The sequence below is a fragment of the Adiantum capillus-veneris genome, chromosome 30, assembly GCF_014529385.1.
Source record: "Adiantum capillus-veneris isolate H3 chromosome 30, ASM1452938v2, whole genome shotgun sequence".
NCBI classification, from domain to species: Eukaryota; Viridiplantae; Streptophyta; class Polypodiopsida; order Polypodiales; family Pteridaceae; genus Adiantum; species Adiantum capillus-veneris.
In genome coordinates, this window is record NC_140960.1 from 22,816,086 (window position 1) to 22,831,612 (window position 15,527).

The 15,527-nt window shown below is 43.4% G+C and overlaps 1 protein-coding gene across 1 annotated transcript in view; it reads left to right on the plus strand.

The window, feature by feature from the left end:
* The window catches only part of LOC147417663 (putative protein phosphatase 2C 46), a 68,693-nt gene extending 65,719 nt beyond the window's left edge, over window positions 1-2,974 (plus strand). Inside the window, exon 4 of the mRNA XM_086506868.1 lies at window positions 2,011-2,974. Coding sequence (XP_086362994.1) covers window positions 2,011-2,286 — 276 coding nt within the window. The 3' untranslated portion in view covers window positions 2,287-2,974. The remainder of the gene's footprint in view (window positions 1-2,010) is intronic.
* Window positions 2,975-15,527: the final 12,553 nt, after the last annotated feature.

The window sequence follows — 15,527 nt, forward strand, 5'->3', positions numbered from 1 at the left end:
ATACTCGTGCCAGAGTTCGTTGGTCTACGATTATTCGTCCTAGGTCAACGGGTGGCCTCGGCATTATCGATCCAGAATTACAGAGCCGCGCCCTTCTTACCAAGCTTATTGTTCGGGGTCTTTTTCCCGGCCATGAACCTTGGAAGATGCTTCTTCAGGCGGCTCTTTCTATAGCGATTCCACGCCTCGGCACTAGAGATGGCCATACTTGGCAAACAGGGTATCGTTTTCTCTTTACGGATGCCCCCTTGTGCACCAGCACTCTCACCTTTCATCCGATCGCTCCTTCAGATTTGGGTATCCATGCGACGAGCTATCATACGCTCACCTCCCTCATGCCGTGAGGAGATTGAACGCCAGCCTCTCATTTGGAATGATGCAGTTCTTGATTCTTCGGTTAATCCACCCTGTCAGCTTGGACAGAGGACTCGCATTGATTGGGTTGCTTGGGACACTGGCCCTGCTGCCTCTATGCGGTTGTTTCATGAGACACGTATGCTGGATGCAGATTTTGTGGCAAAACATTATGACATTGGTCGCGGGGTAACAGACAGACTGTTTGAGATTGACTCTGCCATTCCTTCACACTGGGACGCAGTCATGCGAGGCACGGTTCAGATGCCTCCACATTGTGGTTGGGAAGGCCTCTTTGCTCAGAGCACTCTCTTATTAGTTCGTTTAGACACCATGCTGTTCACAGTTGATACTGACTACTCTCCGGGGATGCATGCTAGATTGACATATGCTACTACCTCTCCGCACCTTGTCTACCCCGGCGCTCGATGGGAGGCCATACGAGTAGTTGGCTTCCGCGGGAAGCATCGTTGTGCTGACCCCCGTTTCGCTTCCGCTGATGTTGCACTTTGGAGGCTTTGGGTGTGGGAGGGTCGTGCCCTATCTCAGCTTTATTGGGACCTAGGAGAGTGGCATTGGCCTCACTCTAACCCCACCGGTTCACATGTATCATTCTTTGAGTACACAGTCAGAATTGGAAGATTTGCATTGATGAGACAGCACCCAGAGCAGCCCACTCGTATGCGATCCTGGTTACATTCAGGTCTCTCCCATGCCTATCTACAGCAGTTTTGGTCAGCCATCTGGGATTTACATGTGGCTCGTCGTATTTCTTTTTTCCTGTGGATGATTGCACATGCAGGACTTCCAGTTGGGACTTGGTTAGCTTCTATGGGTCATGATCCGTTATGTACTCGCTGCTCTTTGCGCCTACCTGAGTCAGCTGCACACTGTCTTTGGTCATGCTCGTCTTCTCATGCAGTGTGGCTAGCAGTTTGCTTTTTACCTAGCAGAGCTGGTGTTCAGCATGGATTTCTCACTTGGGGATCTGTCTCCTGGTTGATGCCGATGCCCGGACCGCATCTTTTCTGCGAGGGCTCAGAGACAGTTCCAGCTCTTATGCTTACCTCGACTGGTTACCGGCGAGGGACTTTGGCTATGTTACCACAGATTGCTTGGGAGGGGGATCCTCAGACACGTGATGAAATCTTCTCAGTCATCACTAGCATTGCACTCTGGAATGTTTGGAGAGCTCGTTGTCTTCACATTCTCAGTGCGACTCCACAGCTCCTTCCGGATACCCTCACTGCCATTTGGCTGGACATCATTCACACCCTCATTTGGTAGTGGGATTCTTCCTCAGGTACATCTAGAGCAGCCGAGGCTCGTCGATTTGACTTCCTTCGGCGTTGGGCCCGATCTCCACTCTTCTTCACACTTACAGGTGGACAGATTACATGGCATTATGCACCTCCTCAGTGGTTTCTCCTCCACTCATCATACAGACCACCATGAGATTGTTCTAGTCGAGTTGTCACTGTAGTGGCTCTCAACCTTACATTCAGCTTGTACACCCCACGTGATAGGCTATTTTGGCATCCGCTGGGGATTATATTGTACTCAGTAATATACAGCCCTGATTTTTCCAAAAAAAAAAAAAAAAGAGAGAGAGAGAGAGAGAGAGAGAGAGAGAGAGAGAGAGATTACTATTGGCAGGGCATAGCAAGAAGGCTGATCAAAGTGGCCTTGGAAGAGGCTGCCAAGAAGCGGGAAATGAGGTACAGTGATTTGAAACGGATTCAGCGAGGAATTAGGCGACATTTTCATGATGACATTACTGTGATCGTGGTGTTCTTGGACCATGAGACGACGAGCCACAGTCAAAGAAATAGCCACAGTTTGAGGAATGGTTCAGGTCGTCTCATAAGGGTTGATAGTCATTCAATTGTGCAGGACAGAAGTGGCACCCCGAGGGTTTTCAGATCGTTCTAAGAAGCGAGCACTGGATGTTTACACTTGATTGGGGGTTGTTGCGTAGGAATTTCAAATCCTTTCAGAGGGCTTTTCAAATGCTTTTTGCAAAGGGCTTTGCAGTTGAAGGGTGCATCCTATGCTCATGTCTGTAGGCCTGCTCTGCAGCAGTTGTATACTAGTGCTGGTAAGGAAACGACTGCATGGCTCGGATGTTTGCTCACAGCTCACTGCCCCTTGCGACCTCTTTTTGGCGGATACTGCGTTTTTTTCGATAGCTGCAGTTCTCTCTCTCTCTCTCTCTCTCTCTCTCTCTCTCTCTCTCTCTCTCTCAACCATCCCCCCCCCCCGCCCTTAAAGCCACCCCCAACCCCAAAAACCTTCCCCTCTTCTCTCCTTTGTCTTTAACCTTTTCCTTTTCTGTTGGATTTTTGCCCTGTAGTCACCTCTTTGCAGTTATGTGGGTACCCATCATGCTTGCTATCTTTTACTGCTCAAAGTTCTGCAATAAACTCGTTGTGGTGAGTGTTATCCACACAGTCAAAGATTGATTCATACCAACCTTGAAAAAATATGATCTTGTCATTCGTATCATTAATTGAGATACCATGAAGATCTGAGTGTAAAAGGTGTGACCTGGCATTTTGTCTTGCGGTAAGAAGTGGCCTGTCATGTTTATTGCTTGTATCCAAAAAATTCAAATTGCTTCTGATGTGGTTCTTTTTTAACTCTTAGGATAAAGATTAAAGTCGAGTGTTACTGGCCATGTAAATGGACATAGTTGTGTGTCGGGCGCAGCCATGATTGGTATTTAGTTTCTTTACTAGGGCGCTATAGGACTGTCAAATTCAAACCAATTGAGGGTGAGAAATATGGTTATGACTGGCGGGCGTGATTGTTGGCAGCTATACTAGACCAAAATCGTGATTGTGTACTTGATAATCATGGGGACTCCATGCTTGTTGCGAGGAGATATAGGAACAGAAAAAACTCGAAAAATGGTTTGTAAGATGTGGGATGGGGGTTCTTGAACCTTGAGAAAGTGACAAGCGAAGAGTTTCTCTTCAGGTGCCTGCACGAGTAGCATTTGCTAGGTCCTTTTTGTCTCACTTCGCACTTTGTGTTGATATAAGTCTGCTTCAATACATTGAATAGATAGGAGCCATCTGGGTTGTCTACCTCCTTACATTGTGATGCAGATACAAACCAAGATACCTCCCCTGTGGTCTGCTTGCAATGTACTCAACACACGCATTGTGAAAAATACCATGGTCTGGGGATTACTGTTTCATTGACAGATGATTTATTCTAGAAGTTTCGATATTCATATCAAAATGACAAGGATAAAACTCGTCAGACTTTTAACGAATTTATAAGAGTCTCATCGAATGATTGCGATGTCGCTATTCAGCAGATGGATGAATTGTCTTAGATTCAAGTTTGAATACGAAGTTCACATGGTTTGGAACTATTTTTTAGGTCGTCTTCTCATTGCAGCTTGGTAACCAATAAATAGTTATTCTGTCTGTAAAGCCATGGTGGGGGATCTACACATCTTGCGTGCAAGTGATTTATATGTGGAAGCTGGATTACTGTCATTCGCGTGGCTTACATGCATCTATGCAGAGAAACATATTAGTGAGCCACCTCTCCGTGTTGCCGTAAAGGTGCCACATTCACTTTTGCCAGTAGGCTATCTTTCCTTCCGTACCTCTTTTCATTTGGGGAGTAAATCGTAGGCTTTCTAGGATTCAGATGCAAATAATTCCCTTTGGCGGTTGTTTGGAAGAAGGGACCTCAGCACGTAGTACTATTCATACTGAGGGCAGCAAAGACGCAACAATTGACTGAATGAAACAGAGCTCCCATGATGAAAAATTCGAGATGGACCTTGGCTGCAGATTTTCACAAGTAGTATCTTGAAAGTTTTGATCCAGGACATTGAAATTCTTGTAGCGGCAGGAGCATTTCGGCTCGCATGAAACAAAGCACATCTGTGAGCGCTATTAGGGTCCCTTGGCCGCATTTGAACCCATGACCCAGGTCATGGCAGACGAAGGGTGCTAGCTCCTTTGGACTTCACTGGATTAATGATGAATCTTAACGCTGTCAGTGGCTTGATTGTGCTTGCCATGATAGCAACACAATTGCAAGTATTCTATTGTATTATTGTATGTTCCTGATCTTATAAGGCACTGATAGATCCCTTCTTAAAAAAGGTATTTGCGGTTGATGTTCCTCCAATTTGTGTATCCCTTTAAAGGGTCAACGAGTTGAACCAGTTCCGATGGCATGCCTTAAATTTTAAGGCTATTAGTGGCGACACTGAGATTGTACTTGTGTATCATTGTCTATTAATGATCTTATAAAAGACACTGATTGATCTCTTCTTATAGAAGGTATTGACTGAGTGAGAGTCGAGGAGGGAAGGCGTGCCACCATGGACCCACCTCAGAGGAACCACGCCCCCGATCATCAAGGCAAGCAAAATGAACAGATCTCCGGACAATCACTGGACCAACTGAAGTTGGACCAAGCATTGAATTGGGAGGGAATTGCAGGCAGCCAAGCCCATATCGGGAAAGGCTACCAAGGTTGCAAGAAGAAGCGCAGTTGCCACCACATCTACGGCCAAGGCAAAGCGACACCGGTCCACCAAGATCTCGCTCTGAGGAGAGGAGGGACGGTGGGCTTGCTCTCTTTGCCCAAAATTAGAAGGTCAAGGGAGCCGCTTGGAAGAGAAGCTTGAGTAGCAGTGGGGTGCCCCTTCCCAAGGTGATCACTTGCGCCTTTGAACGATGTCGGTTCTGCCATCTCTACAACGACCGACTTCTCCTACAGGTGTGCGTCCAGCAACACTAACACCTCGGAGAAAAACAACTGAATTTTCCAAGGCAAACTATGAGAGCTGAACTTTGTTTTTCATTTATATACAAAAACCGCTTGTTGACTAGAGAGGTTGATATCCAATGTTGCAATCAATGTTGATGATTGTTATGCCTTTCCTCGGAGGTCAAATATGACCTATGGGACCAAAGATACATGTCATGTACTATAGGTGGGGTTGATAAGTGATTCTTGATGCCCAAGGATCTTGGTGATGAGAATTGCAATTGAGAGCCCACATTGTGGCTGGGAGAGGAAAGTGTGTGTTTAAATCATGTGGGAGGGAAGAGGGTTCGAACGGGAGCAAAAGCTTAACACTAATGTGCATGGTTAGTAGGACTCTCCTTTGTTGCCCCAGCATCCCGTCTTGCATTGAAGGGAGTGGAACCTAAGCCGAATGGATGCGATAGTGCGTATCTCCCCCAAGGGTATAGGCCCAAGCAAACAAGGGAGAGTACGGTTTGCTCTTTCGGCGAAGTATGTGGTTTTGTAGTTGGTGGAAATATGGATGGTGTAATCTATGAAGCGTGATTCAATCGGTTGATTTGATGTGCACTATTGTAATAGTCCGCACCAAACCAAACGCCTCAAGGTAAAGCTCTAATAGTTGAGGAGTATTTGCCAATTCCTCCTCTTCCATCCACTTTGCATCAAGAGCTGGGTAGTTTTTGAACTTGACTGAATATTTGTGGAGCATCTTGCCCTTCACTTTCCTTGTGTGCTAGGACTTGTTTAGGTAGAAGCTCATCTATTTCTTCACTTAGTAGTACACAGTCTGTATGTGTTGTCTCTAATATTATGGTTTGCAAAAAATTAGTTAATTAACGCTCTCGGTTTGGACTGTGGGCGCCCGTTAGAGCATATTGTACTTTTGTGTAGCATGCCCATGTATGCTAATTAGACCACTGAAAGATTTAGTATCATATTGTGCTTTTTCTTGTAGTGTTACTTAGCACTCTTTGCTATAACCTGTGGTGCAAGAAATCCCAAAGACGAAACAATTATTTTTGATCAAGCCAAAAACCGTACAAAATCAACCAATGGAAGGGAGGTGATAACCTTTTTGACTCAATCAATATGATCCACCCAATTCTACGATTAAAATTAGTTGGTGAGACCTTTGTGATGTAACACCAAGGTTGAGGGTTCAAGGCTCATGGGTTGCGTTCTCTAGGATGTATTCTCCTTCTCTATTGGGGAGATGGATCCCATGGTCGCCCCTCGAGTGTGTAATGTACAATTATAAATACATGAAATGTGTTAAGTTTCTCCCTACTACCTTCACTGTGCTAATGGTAAAAAAGAAAAAGGTAGTGTTACAGCAAACAATGGGAGCTTTACTAAATTGTGAGCACCCAGGTCAACGAGAGAGAGAGAGAGAGAGAGAGAGAGCCTTGCACACAATGCAATACGCATGGGCAAACCTAGGTAGGCAATGCAATTCCATGAGAGATAAACCTAGGCAAGGATGGAGTGGACTAAATGCAAGGGGTTTACCACAATTGTGGAGGCAGTACAAGATTCCACCTATTCTTGTGGTCTTTTAACTTGAAGCTTGAGCCGGTTTGGCGAACCAACAAGAGCTAGGGCAACGTCATCATCGTCAAGTTCCCTTTTCACCTATGAACATGCAAGGCATCATAGCTTGAAACATGTCTCAAAATGATAGTGCAAGGCCAGAAGAACCAAGGCCCTTGCCCTTGCCCTTGCCTTGAGCCTTTCTTCACAACAGCCTTATCCTTCGGCCCCTTTTGCACATGCATTTCCCCCTTATTCTTCAGACTATCTTTACTTGGTGAGCCAAAGACCTTTTTTGCTTCTTGAGCGCACAAGCGACCATGTGGATCTTCTTTGAGCGCATAAGCGACTGCATTAAAAAAAGTGTGGATGCGCAAGTAATTGCGTTAATTTATTGTATCGCGCGATGTAAAACCAGTGCTTGGTCTTCGCTACAGTCTGTGCACTTTTTGTCCATACCAAGCCATCGCACCACACAAGATGCGCAAGCGGAGCCTCAACACTATCTCACACGGGCATGGCTTGGATGGGATCAATGGCCCACGCCTATTTCCCAGAGCGGGTGCATCATGGGCTGTGTTGCGGCGCGCTCGAATTTACCAATTTTGTCGAATTTACTAAACTGACCTGAATTTACACAGCGACAGGTTCATCATAACAGAAGCCCTTCTTCCAATGCTTTCAACAAGCATGCATAGGTGAGGTGGTTAAAATGATAGGCTTGCAAAGGTGATGTTCTGGGTTCGATCCTGACGGAGGAGAGTGGGGGAGGGAGGAGGAGTGCCCGAATTTACAAGTTTTCTTGCACTCGAATTTACCTATTTTCTCGAATTTACACAAACCGCATCGAACGACTCAGATCGCACCCACTCCGGAAAATAGACATGGGCCATTGATCCCATCCAGCGCATGCACGTGTGAGATATTGAGGAGGCTAGCGGAGTGCAACAGATAAACGGCTCAACCTTCAGGTATATGCGTATGTAGATGCAAAAGGAACAATTGGCATCATTGTTGAGCGCACAAGCGACCACATGGATCTTCTTTAGGTGCACAAGAGACTGCGTTAAAAACAACATGGATGTGGAAACAACTGCGTTAATTTATCATATCACACGACATAAAACCAGTGCTTAGTCTTTGCTACAACCTGTGCGTGGTTTTTGTCCTTACCAAGCCATCACACGACACAGATTCGTAAGCGGAGTGCAACAGAACAAGTATATGGACAAATATTTTTTCCTTTTTGGCTTTCTAAAAGAAATTCTTAGTGTTGTGTTGGGTTAGGGAGACTTTCATTATTTTGAGTGCATGATAGAGACTTATCTTTCATTTCACATTAGAATGCTAAAGTGAAGCTTCACCTTGCATACTTTACTAAATTTTACACACACACACACACATGTTTTTTTTTCATTCTATTGTTTTAAATGCTAAAATGAAGCTTCACCTTGCATAATTCTAATAAATTCTATGCACACACATATATTAATTAGTTCTTTTTATTTCACCTTTCATTTCACAACTTCACATGGTTTTACATTTCTTGCATTTTATAGCTTGATTTCAGTCAATGTTAACGTTCGAGAAAGTCTCGTTTATTAAGCAGCTGTTGGTCGAGTTTCCTCCTCACAAAGAAGAAAACCAGGAATACTAGCAATTTTTTTGAGATTTGTAGAATTTTTAGACGCATATTTCATCGATTTTTCTTCCGTTTACCATGGTTTGCAGCTAGCTAGTCTCGATTTTCAATTGGCTTAACACTAGAATGGTAACAGGACACTTTTATGTCCTTGGACACTTTTGTGTCCTGTTAAGTGACCATTTTGCTTGAATTATTTGAAGAGTATGAAAATGAATTTCTAGCTGCTATATATCCACAAAGTTTCCTTATGAGCTGAAAAAAACTTAGCATTTTTTTTTAGTATCAATCTCACCATTAACCTTACTCTTGCACAACATTTTTGAACCTAAACTGTGTGAAAAAACGGGTCCTGTTTTTGGCTTTTTTTTTTCAATTTTTGGCAACTATACAACTCTAAACTTCATGTTTGTGAGGGTTAGATGGCTAGAGGTTAGGCCTTCATAGTTCTCAACATGTTTTGATGCTTGTAGGGAGAGCTAAGTGTTAAAATTGAAAGTTATGAGCAATTTACAAGAATTGCATAACCTTGTTTTTTGGCCAAAATTAGCACTTTCATGATTTTTTTGGTGGCTTTCTTGATATCCAAATTCAATTTTGATTGTGTAAGTGTAATGTATAACATAAAGCTAATCTTCCTCGAGTTTTGGGGGACCTAATATGCTATATAGCATAGTATATGATGATGGTTGAGTTTTTTGATTGCTGAAGAATACGATACATTTTAGAGTAGCAAGTATAACTTTCTCAATATTGCTAGTTTCTTATGCCAATTGTGTGTATTTTGTAGGTAGTAACCATATCTAATCATAGACTACAAACTTGGCTAGATATTGAGTAGTTTCTATGGGTTTCTAGAGGTCATAATGCTAAACCCAATTTTTCATGTTTGTTGTATTTAGCACTTAATCATTGCCCCCAAGGTTCCAATTGTAAGAGATCCATTATTCTTTTGACATGCTCCATGGCTCCTTTTGAATCCAAAGGCCCAAAGGGAACTAAGAAAACATGTATATAGTATATGTATTGAGTGTGACTATAGAAACTTTGATGATAGGTCCGCAGAATGGCAAAAATGTAACTTTTTTGTACCTTTTTTTTTGCCCCAAAAAAAATTAGTGAGGTAAAAGAAACCATATGTTTTGGTCACCAACCCATTGAAGTCAACGGGGCATTTTATCTCATGTCCTACAAAAATCCCCACTCTTATTTATATGCAATCAACCGTAAGAAATTGCTGTTTTGGGCAAAATGCACTGGTCCATCAACTTTGGAGGCTTGTAGTGACCAAGGGATGAGAAAAAAATACAAGTTTCTCATTTTTTCCATATGTAGTATTTATTGAACTATAAGCTCATGAAAGGATTTTTCAAAATGAGTGGATCTACTATGGTTTTGGATTTTTTTCCCAAAACCCTGAAAGGACACTTTTATGTCCTGTTAGGTTACCATTCTAGTGTTAAGACGAAGCTGAAGAAATCCTTTCCCAAACACTGATATCACTTTAATTCAACCTAACAATTTTATCACTTTCTTATTGTTTTTGAAAGCCGTCGTGACCCTTTCACTTGTTTACTTGTAGCAAAGTCGCTTCGAAGGAGAGGATGCCAATTGTTCCTTTTGCATATACATACGCCTTGGATACCTTGAGAAAAGGTCTCTCTCTCTCTCTCTCTCTCTCTCTCTCTCTCTCTCTCTCTCTCCATCCAAACACAATCATGTATGCTTGCACTTTCAGGTGTCTTGCCTAAGACAAGACCTTCTTACGGATGATAGCATTCACGATGACATTGCTAAACAGGGCCCTTATGAAAGTACATGAAGTTCTTAACAATCTTTTTGTTTGAGATATAGTATGTCGGGAATGTGCTGATTGCAAGATATGCCATGACAAGGAAGCTCTTTGTTTATAGGTTATGTGCAACATGGCTGTGGGTTGTTGGAGAAACTTGGCAATGCCATGGTCGATATGTATATCAACTGTGGTGCCTTTATGAAAGCACATAAATATGGCCTTAAGCAAGACCTTCTTATGGGTGATAGAAGTTGTGATAACATTGCTAGGTGGTGGCAGTTAGAGAAACAAGTTGTGCTTGGCAATGCTTTGTTCAAAATGGTGATTGTAGGATATGCCTTTCAGCGCTAAAAAGCAGTGTCATGTGCTGAAAGTTTTATGCAACACTTTTGATAAGACCAAACATGTGTCAGAGAACAAAAAGAAGCAATTAGCTAGAAGAGAAAATACATGTTATTGAAGGATAAGCAAACAAAACAGCGTGGAAGGCCACATGCAAAGAAAGAAAACACCAAGCAATGATATTCTTGACATGGAGCTCCTCCTATGGTCCATATCCATGCACATACGAGCTACAAATCATGCATATCGTGGAAATCAAACAAAATCAAAACATGAGAACCTACGAAAAACGGTATTGATGGGATTCATGGCGACCTAGTTCATGGCGACCTCTCAGCGTGGCTCAATTTCCTTGTCGTTGGCGATCATTTCCACACGATCACGATGCCACATACCTGCACAGGAGTATGTGGACCTGCTCAAGATTGAGCCAAGTGGCTTAATGTTGTGGGCCGATTAAAAAAAAACACCTATGCTTACCAAGTAAAACATTCAAATCGTGCATGTCCCGCTGTACTGGCTAACACCCCTCAAAATCGGCTATGGCAAAGGAAGGTCCCGCTATTGGCATCGACCTAGTTGAATAAAAAAGTTAATCCAATGGTGTAGAGACAAGCCTTACAACACTGTCCCAAGTAAGCAAAAGCACCGCCATCAACCCTGTTGTCGTTGAAAAAAGGAAATACTCTGATCTCTCCATACAATCTGGCTGCCAACAGGCGGCAACTGGTGCAATATATGAAAGCCCTGTGCTACATATACTCTATCGGACGTACAAGAAGCACACTCAATTCAACTATCCTATGTAACACACACTCGATTATGCTGAATGATGCCACCGAAGTCTGTGGGATCCCCTTACCAGCTGCCTCAATTCTGTTGAATGATACCACCGTTGTTTGTGGCATCCCCTTACCAACTGTTATACTGGGTCTATAGGACCCAACTTGCCTCCACCACCTCTGATACAACCTGTGACAATAGGTTGAAAGCTTTAAACCTCAGTCTCTATAGCTGGTCGGAAGGAGACGACGAGCATGGTGGAGGTGCTGCCAAAGCGCTCAAAACATTCGCCCGCCTAATTTGGACAAGTCCGATACTTGAAATGTTTAACTATTCATATTGTTTTTATGTAGCTTGATTCAAACATTGTCCTTTGGCTTGCACAATTAGATGACACCCGTACACGATTACCAAGTCACTATATTTCAATTTTTAGTATGTTGATGCTTTCTGTATTTTTTGAGTTTGTCAATGCTTCCTTAAGTTTATTTTAGCCACATGTTTTTTTTTCACTAGTGTATGGTCAATATCGATAATTGAATCAATATATAAAAATAAACACATACTTCTTTTCTCACAGTTTGGCAATTCAAGTTATGTATCACAATACTCAATGAACTCTGCACATGTTTACTTTATTTCTAGGTGGTTGATGTGAATCTACGTATGCCTTGGTTTGACAATGCATCTTATATATTGCATCCCAACGTTCTCCTTTGCATAACCGTTCTGTAGCATAAGGACAACCCTTTTGTCCTAGCATTTTCCTCCTCAGATATGTTTTGCACTAGATTGTGTGATCGACAACCAACTCCCTTCGACTGCGACAACACGTATAAAACACACACACACACACATACTCTGTCTCTCTCTCTCTCTCTCTCTCTCTCTCTCTCTCTCTCTCTCTCTCTCTCTCTCTCTCTCTCAGGTTCTATAACAAATAAGAGAAAATTGAATGCGCTTGACTTGGAGAATAAATCACATGCATTTCATTTTTAAAAGTTCGTCAATGCCGTGAAATTCAACCATTTTACAGACAGATATAGAAGTAATTAGTCATCATATATGCAATTCTTTAAAAAAAAATTGTGAATGTGCTTTGTACTTTGTTTACTTCAGCTAGATGCTTGATGTCAACCTGCGTATGTCTTGTTAGGTTCTATAGCAACACCCACCAAACAAAACTAGTTCTTCACAAGAGCCTTATTCTCCGGCCCCTTCTCCACTTGCCCTTATCCACGTGCTTTCCCCCCTTATTCTTCACCTTAATCTAGACATTTCATCAAACAAGAGGAAGACCATGAAAAGGAAGGATAAAGGTGATTTAGCCTCCTGTATAACACTTGATTATCTTACCTCATCAATAGGAAGATGTCACTTGAGCTTCACTTCATGAACCCCCACTTCTTTTTCCTTCTTCAACTTCTTCAAATTTTGTTGTCGAGGGACCGTTGGGCCTTCTTCCTCTTTGTCCTCGGCCCTTTTCTTGTTCACCTATGACATAACTCTCATGCATAAACCTGGGCACAAGGACACAACACTTGCAAGGAAAACAAAATACATGCAAAGCCTTCATAAACCCGGGCTTTGTTCTATGCATGTCTTAATCGTAGTCACACACAAACTTGTGCATTGATAGATAGACCTGAGCATTGACATGTAAACTAGATATGATAGATAAACCTCGACAGTAGCAAAGCGTATCTATTTCTTTGGTTGATAAGGGACCATCGTGCTTTCTCCTTTGTCTATGTTGAGATTTTTGGCTCTTTTCTTATTGATTTTTTAAATAACACATGCAAGTAAACTGGGCACAAGGAGACAATACTTGGGAATCTTGCATATTCAATGCAAAACATGGGGCACATGATCTTACATCACCAGGCAAGGGCTTTGTCCTCCTCGCTTGGGCCTTTAGTGTCCTCATGCCACGGTCTTCTTGCACAAGGAGAAAAAATGCGAAAACCACATATGAATGGCTTGTATACTTGTCGACAGACAAACTCGGGTACTAACAAATAGCCCCGGGCATTGACAGGTAAACTAGGATGGTACAAAAGCTCCCACCACCTTGGAGAATTTGATACCCCGTGTCACATAGTGTTGAATCCATCTCCCCCTCGTTCGATGAAGGTGTCATGCATCCATGCAATTATAAAAGATGTATGGCCACTCTCCAATCTCTCTTGCCCGCGCGTATTGGGGTCCCCGCCACCCCCCCCCCGCGGGGCGATTAGAATTCCGGAGGACATCTTGGGTAGAATGCATGGCAATGGTTGCACCCGGCCACTTTAACTCTGCCAGGACCCTCCCATTGCAGCCTGCAACAAAGCATCAGTTTCGTCCATGAGCTATGACGCGGACGGGAGTCGTCCCCCTTCATCGTTGGGTCCTCCTTCAATGCACACTCCTCCACGAGCACCTGCTTCACTTCGTGCAATGGCAATGGCACCTCCTTCACCTCTTGCGTGGGAGGCACCTCCCGCTCAACCGGCGTTGGCGCTGCCCTAGCCCGTGTGGCTCTCATTGCAGGCGACGCTTTGGCCCCCCTCCTAGCCGTTTCAATAGATGACCCGCCCTTGGGTGGAGGTGTGGAGTAAGCGCCCCTCATCCCTCGCCCGCTGCCACCTTCCTCGCCTTGCTCGCCATACCTACATCCACTACAAAGTTTGCATGCCATCCGCCCTCCACCACGAGGCCCCTCCTCAATCACCCTGCGCAGCCGTGAGATGGTGTGCAGAGGCATCCCTTAATATGATTTGCAATTCCTTTCGCAGACCCTTCTCGCCCAGCGAGCCTTGCTTAATGTGACCAGCGATATGCCCAGGTTTACTAAACCCGACCCCTTGATGCCCATCACCACACGTGGACAGCTGAGATGGCATCACGATTCACACCTCACTTCCCCACTATCAATCCCATCGCTCGGCTTCATTTAAAGATATTTGTATATAATTCTGAGGCATTGCGAGTCTCATTTAACAATTTTTTGTGTAGAGGACGTTCCATGTGGAAGCTTGGGGCACTGTAGATCACATATTTTCCTTTAGAGAGAGAAAAGTAGATGATTGAATCTCTGTTCTCTCTATCTCTATATACTAAAGGATGGGATCTCACTATTCATGGTGAATCCCCCCCTTCTCCTCTTTTCAACACTTCTTGACACTGTATCTTAAATGAAATCTAGGCGGTGGGATCGACGACGAAGAAGCTCACCAGATTTAAACCACATGTGGTTAGCTCACCAGGCTTCCATCCTCGAGCTGCTAGGTTCGAGTCTCAGATCGCCGCCACCCTCTGCTGTTGATCCCACCACCTTGGGGCATTTAGTACCCTGTGTCCAATAGTGCAAAGCACCTCTCTCCCCGGGTCCGGTGCACATTTCATGCATCCATGCAATTAAAAGATGTAAGGCCACTCTGCAATCTCTCTTTCTCATATGCATCAGTAAACGTCTTTGTCCCCCCCCCCCCCCCCCCCATTTCTCTTTCTAGATATTAAGGTGACAAGACCTCGCTCTTGAGTGCATAACAAGCATCAATGCAGAGTGGTAAAGGTGAGCATCTTGTTGAACCGCATTTCTTCACGATGTAAATGCTAGGGGTTAATGACAATGAGCCAGATCAATTAAAACAACCAATGAGTAAAGAGGTTGTAACACAAGCAAAATAAAATGATGCTAGGCCATGGTGGGCATGACAAGAGTAGACAAGTAGAGTGAGGGAGTTGGAGGTTTTAAGGGGTTTGCAAGAGTTGCATTGAAGCAAAACATGGCAGTGCAATTGGTAGAGACTCCTTGTTGAGGGACAAGATGTTGGAACTAACGTAATGGCGATCATGAAGCATCATTTGAGAATCCCCCATCGTAGATGAGCTCTTAGGTCATCTGCAAGGATGATAGGGCCATGAGTGCTCCTGTGGTGGCCACAAATGGTGACTATTGCAAACCCATTGGAACAAAAATCGTTTCAAATCCATAATGTGGTTAGGAGAGAAAGGAAAAGAAAAAATATAAGCAAAATAGTGTAAAATGTGAAAAAATAGCTATAAGTGTTAAAATTTCAAGTTTGAAAACGTCCTACAGACGGAAGCAGCTTCTATATAGAAGGACAAGAGAGATGAACGGTTGAACGGTAGCACCTTTGCTGGGTGCCCATTCTCCCACTAAAACTTTGAGAACTATCAAAATTTGAGATGGTTTACTGACGTTTGCAATGTTTTCTTGTTGATCCCTTGTTTGAAATATTAAGAATAATCCTTCATTATGCATATATTGTAATGGTATGTCTTGCATTT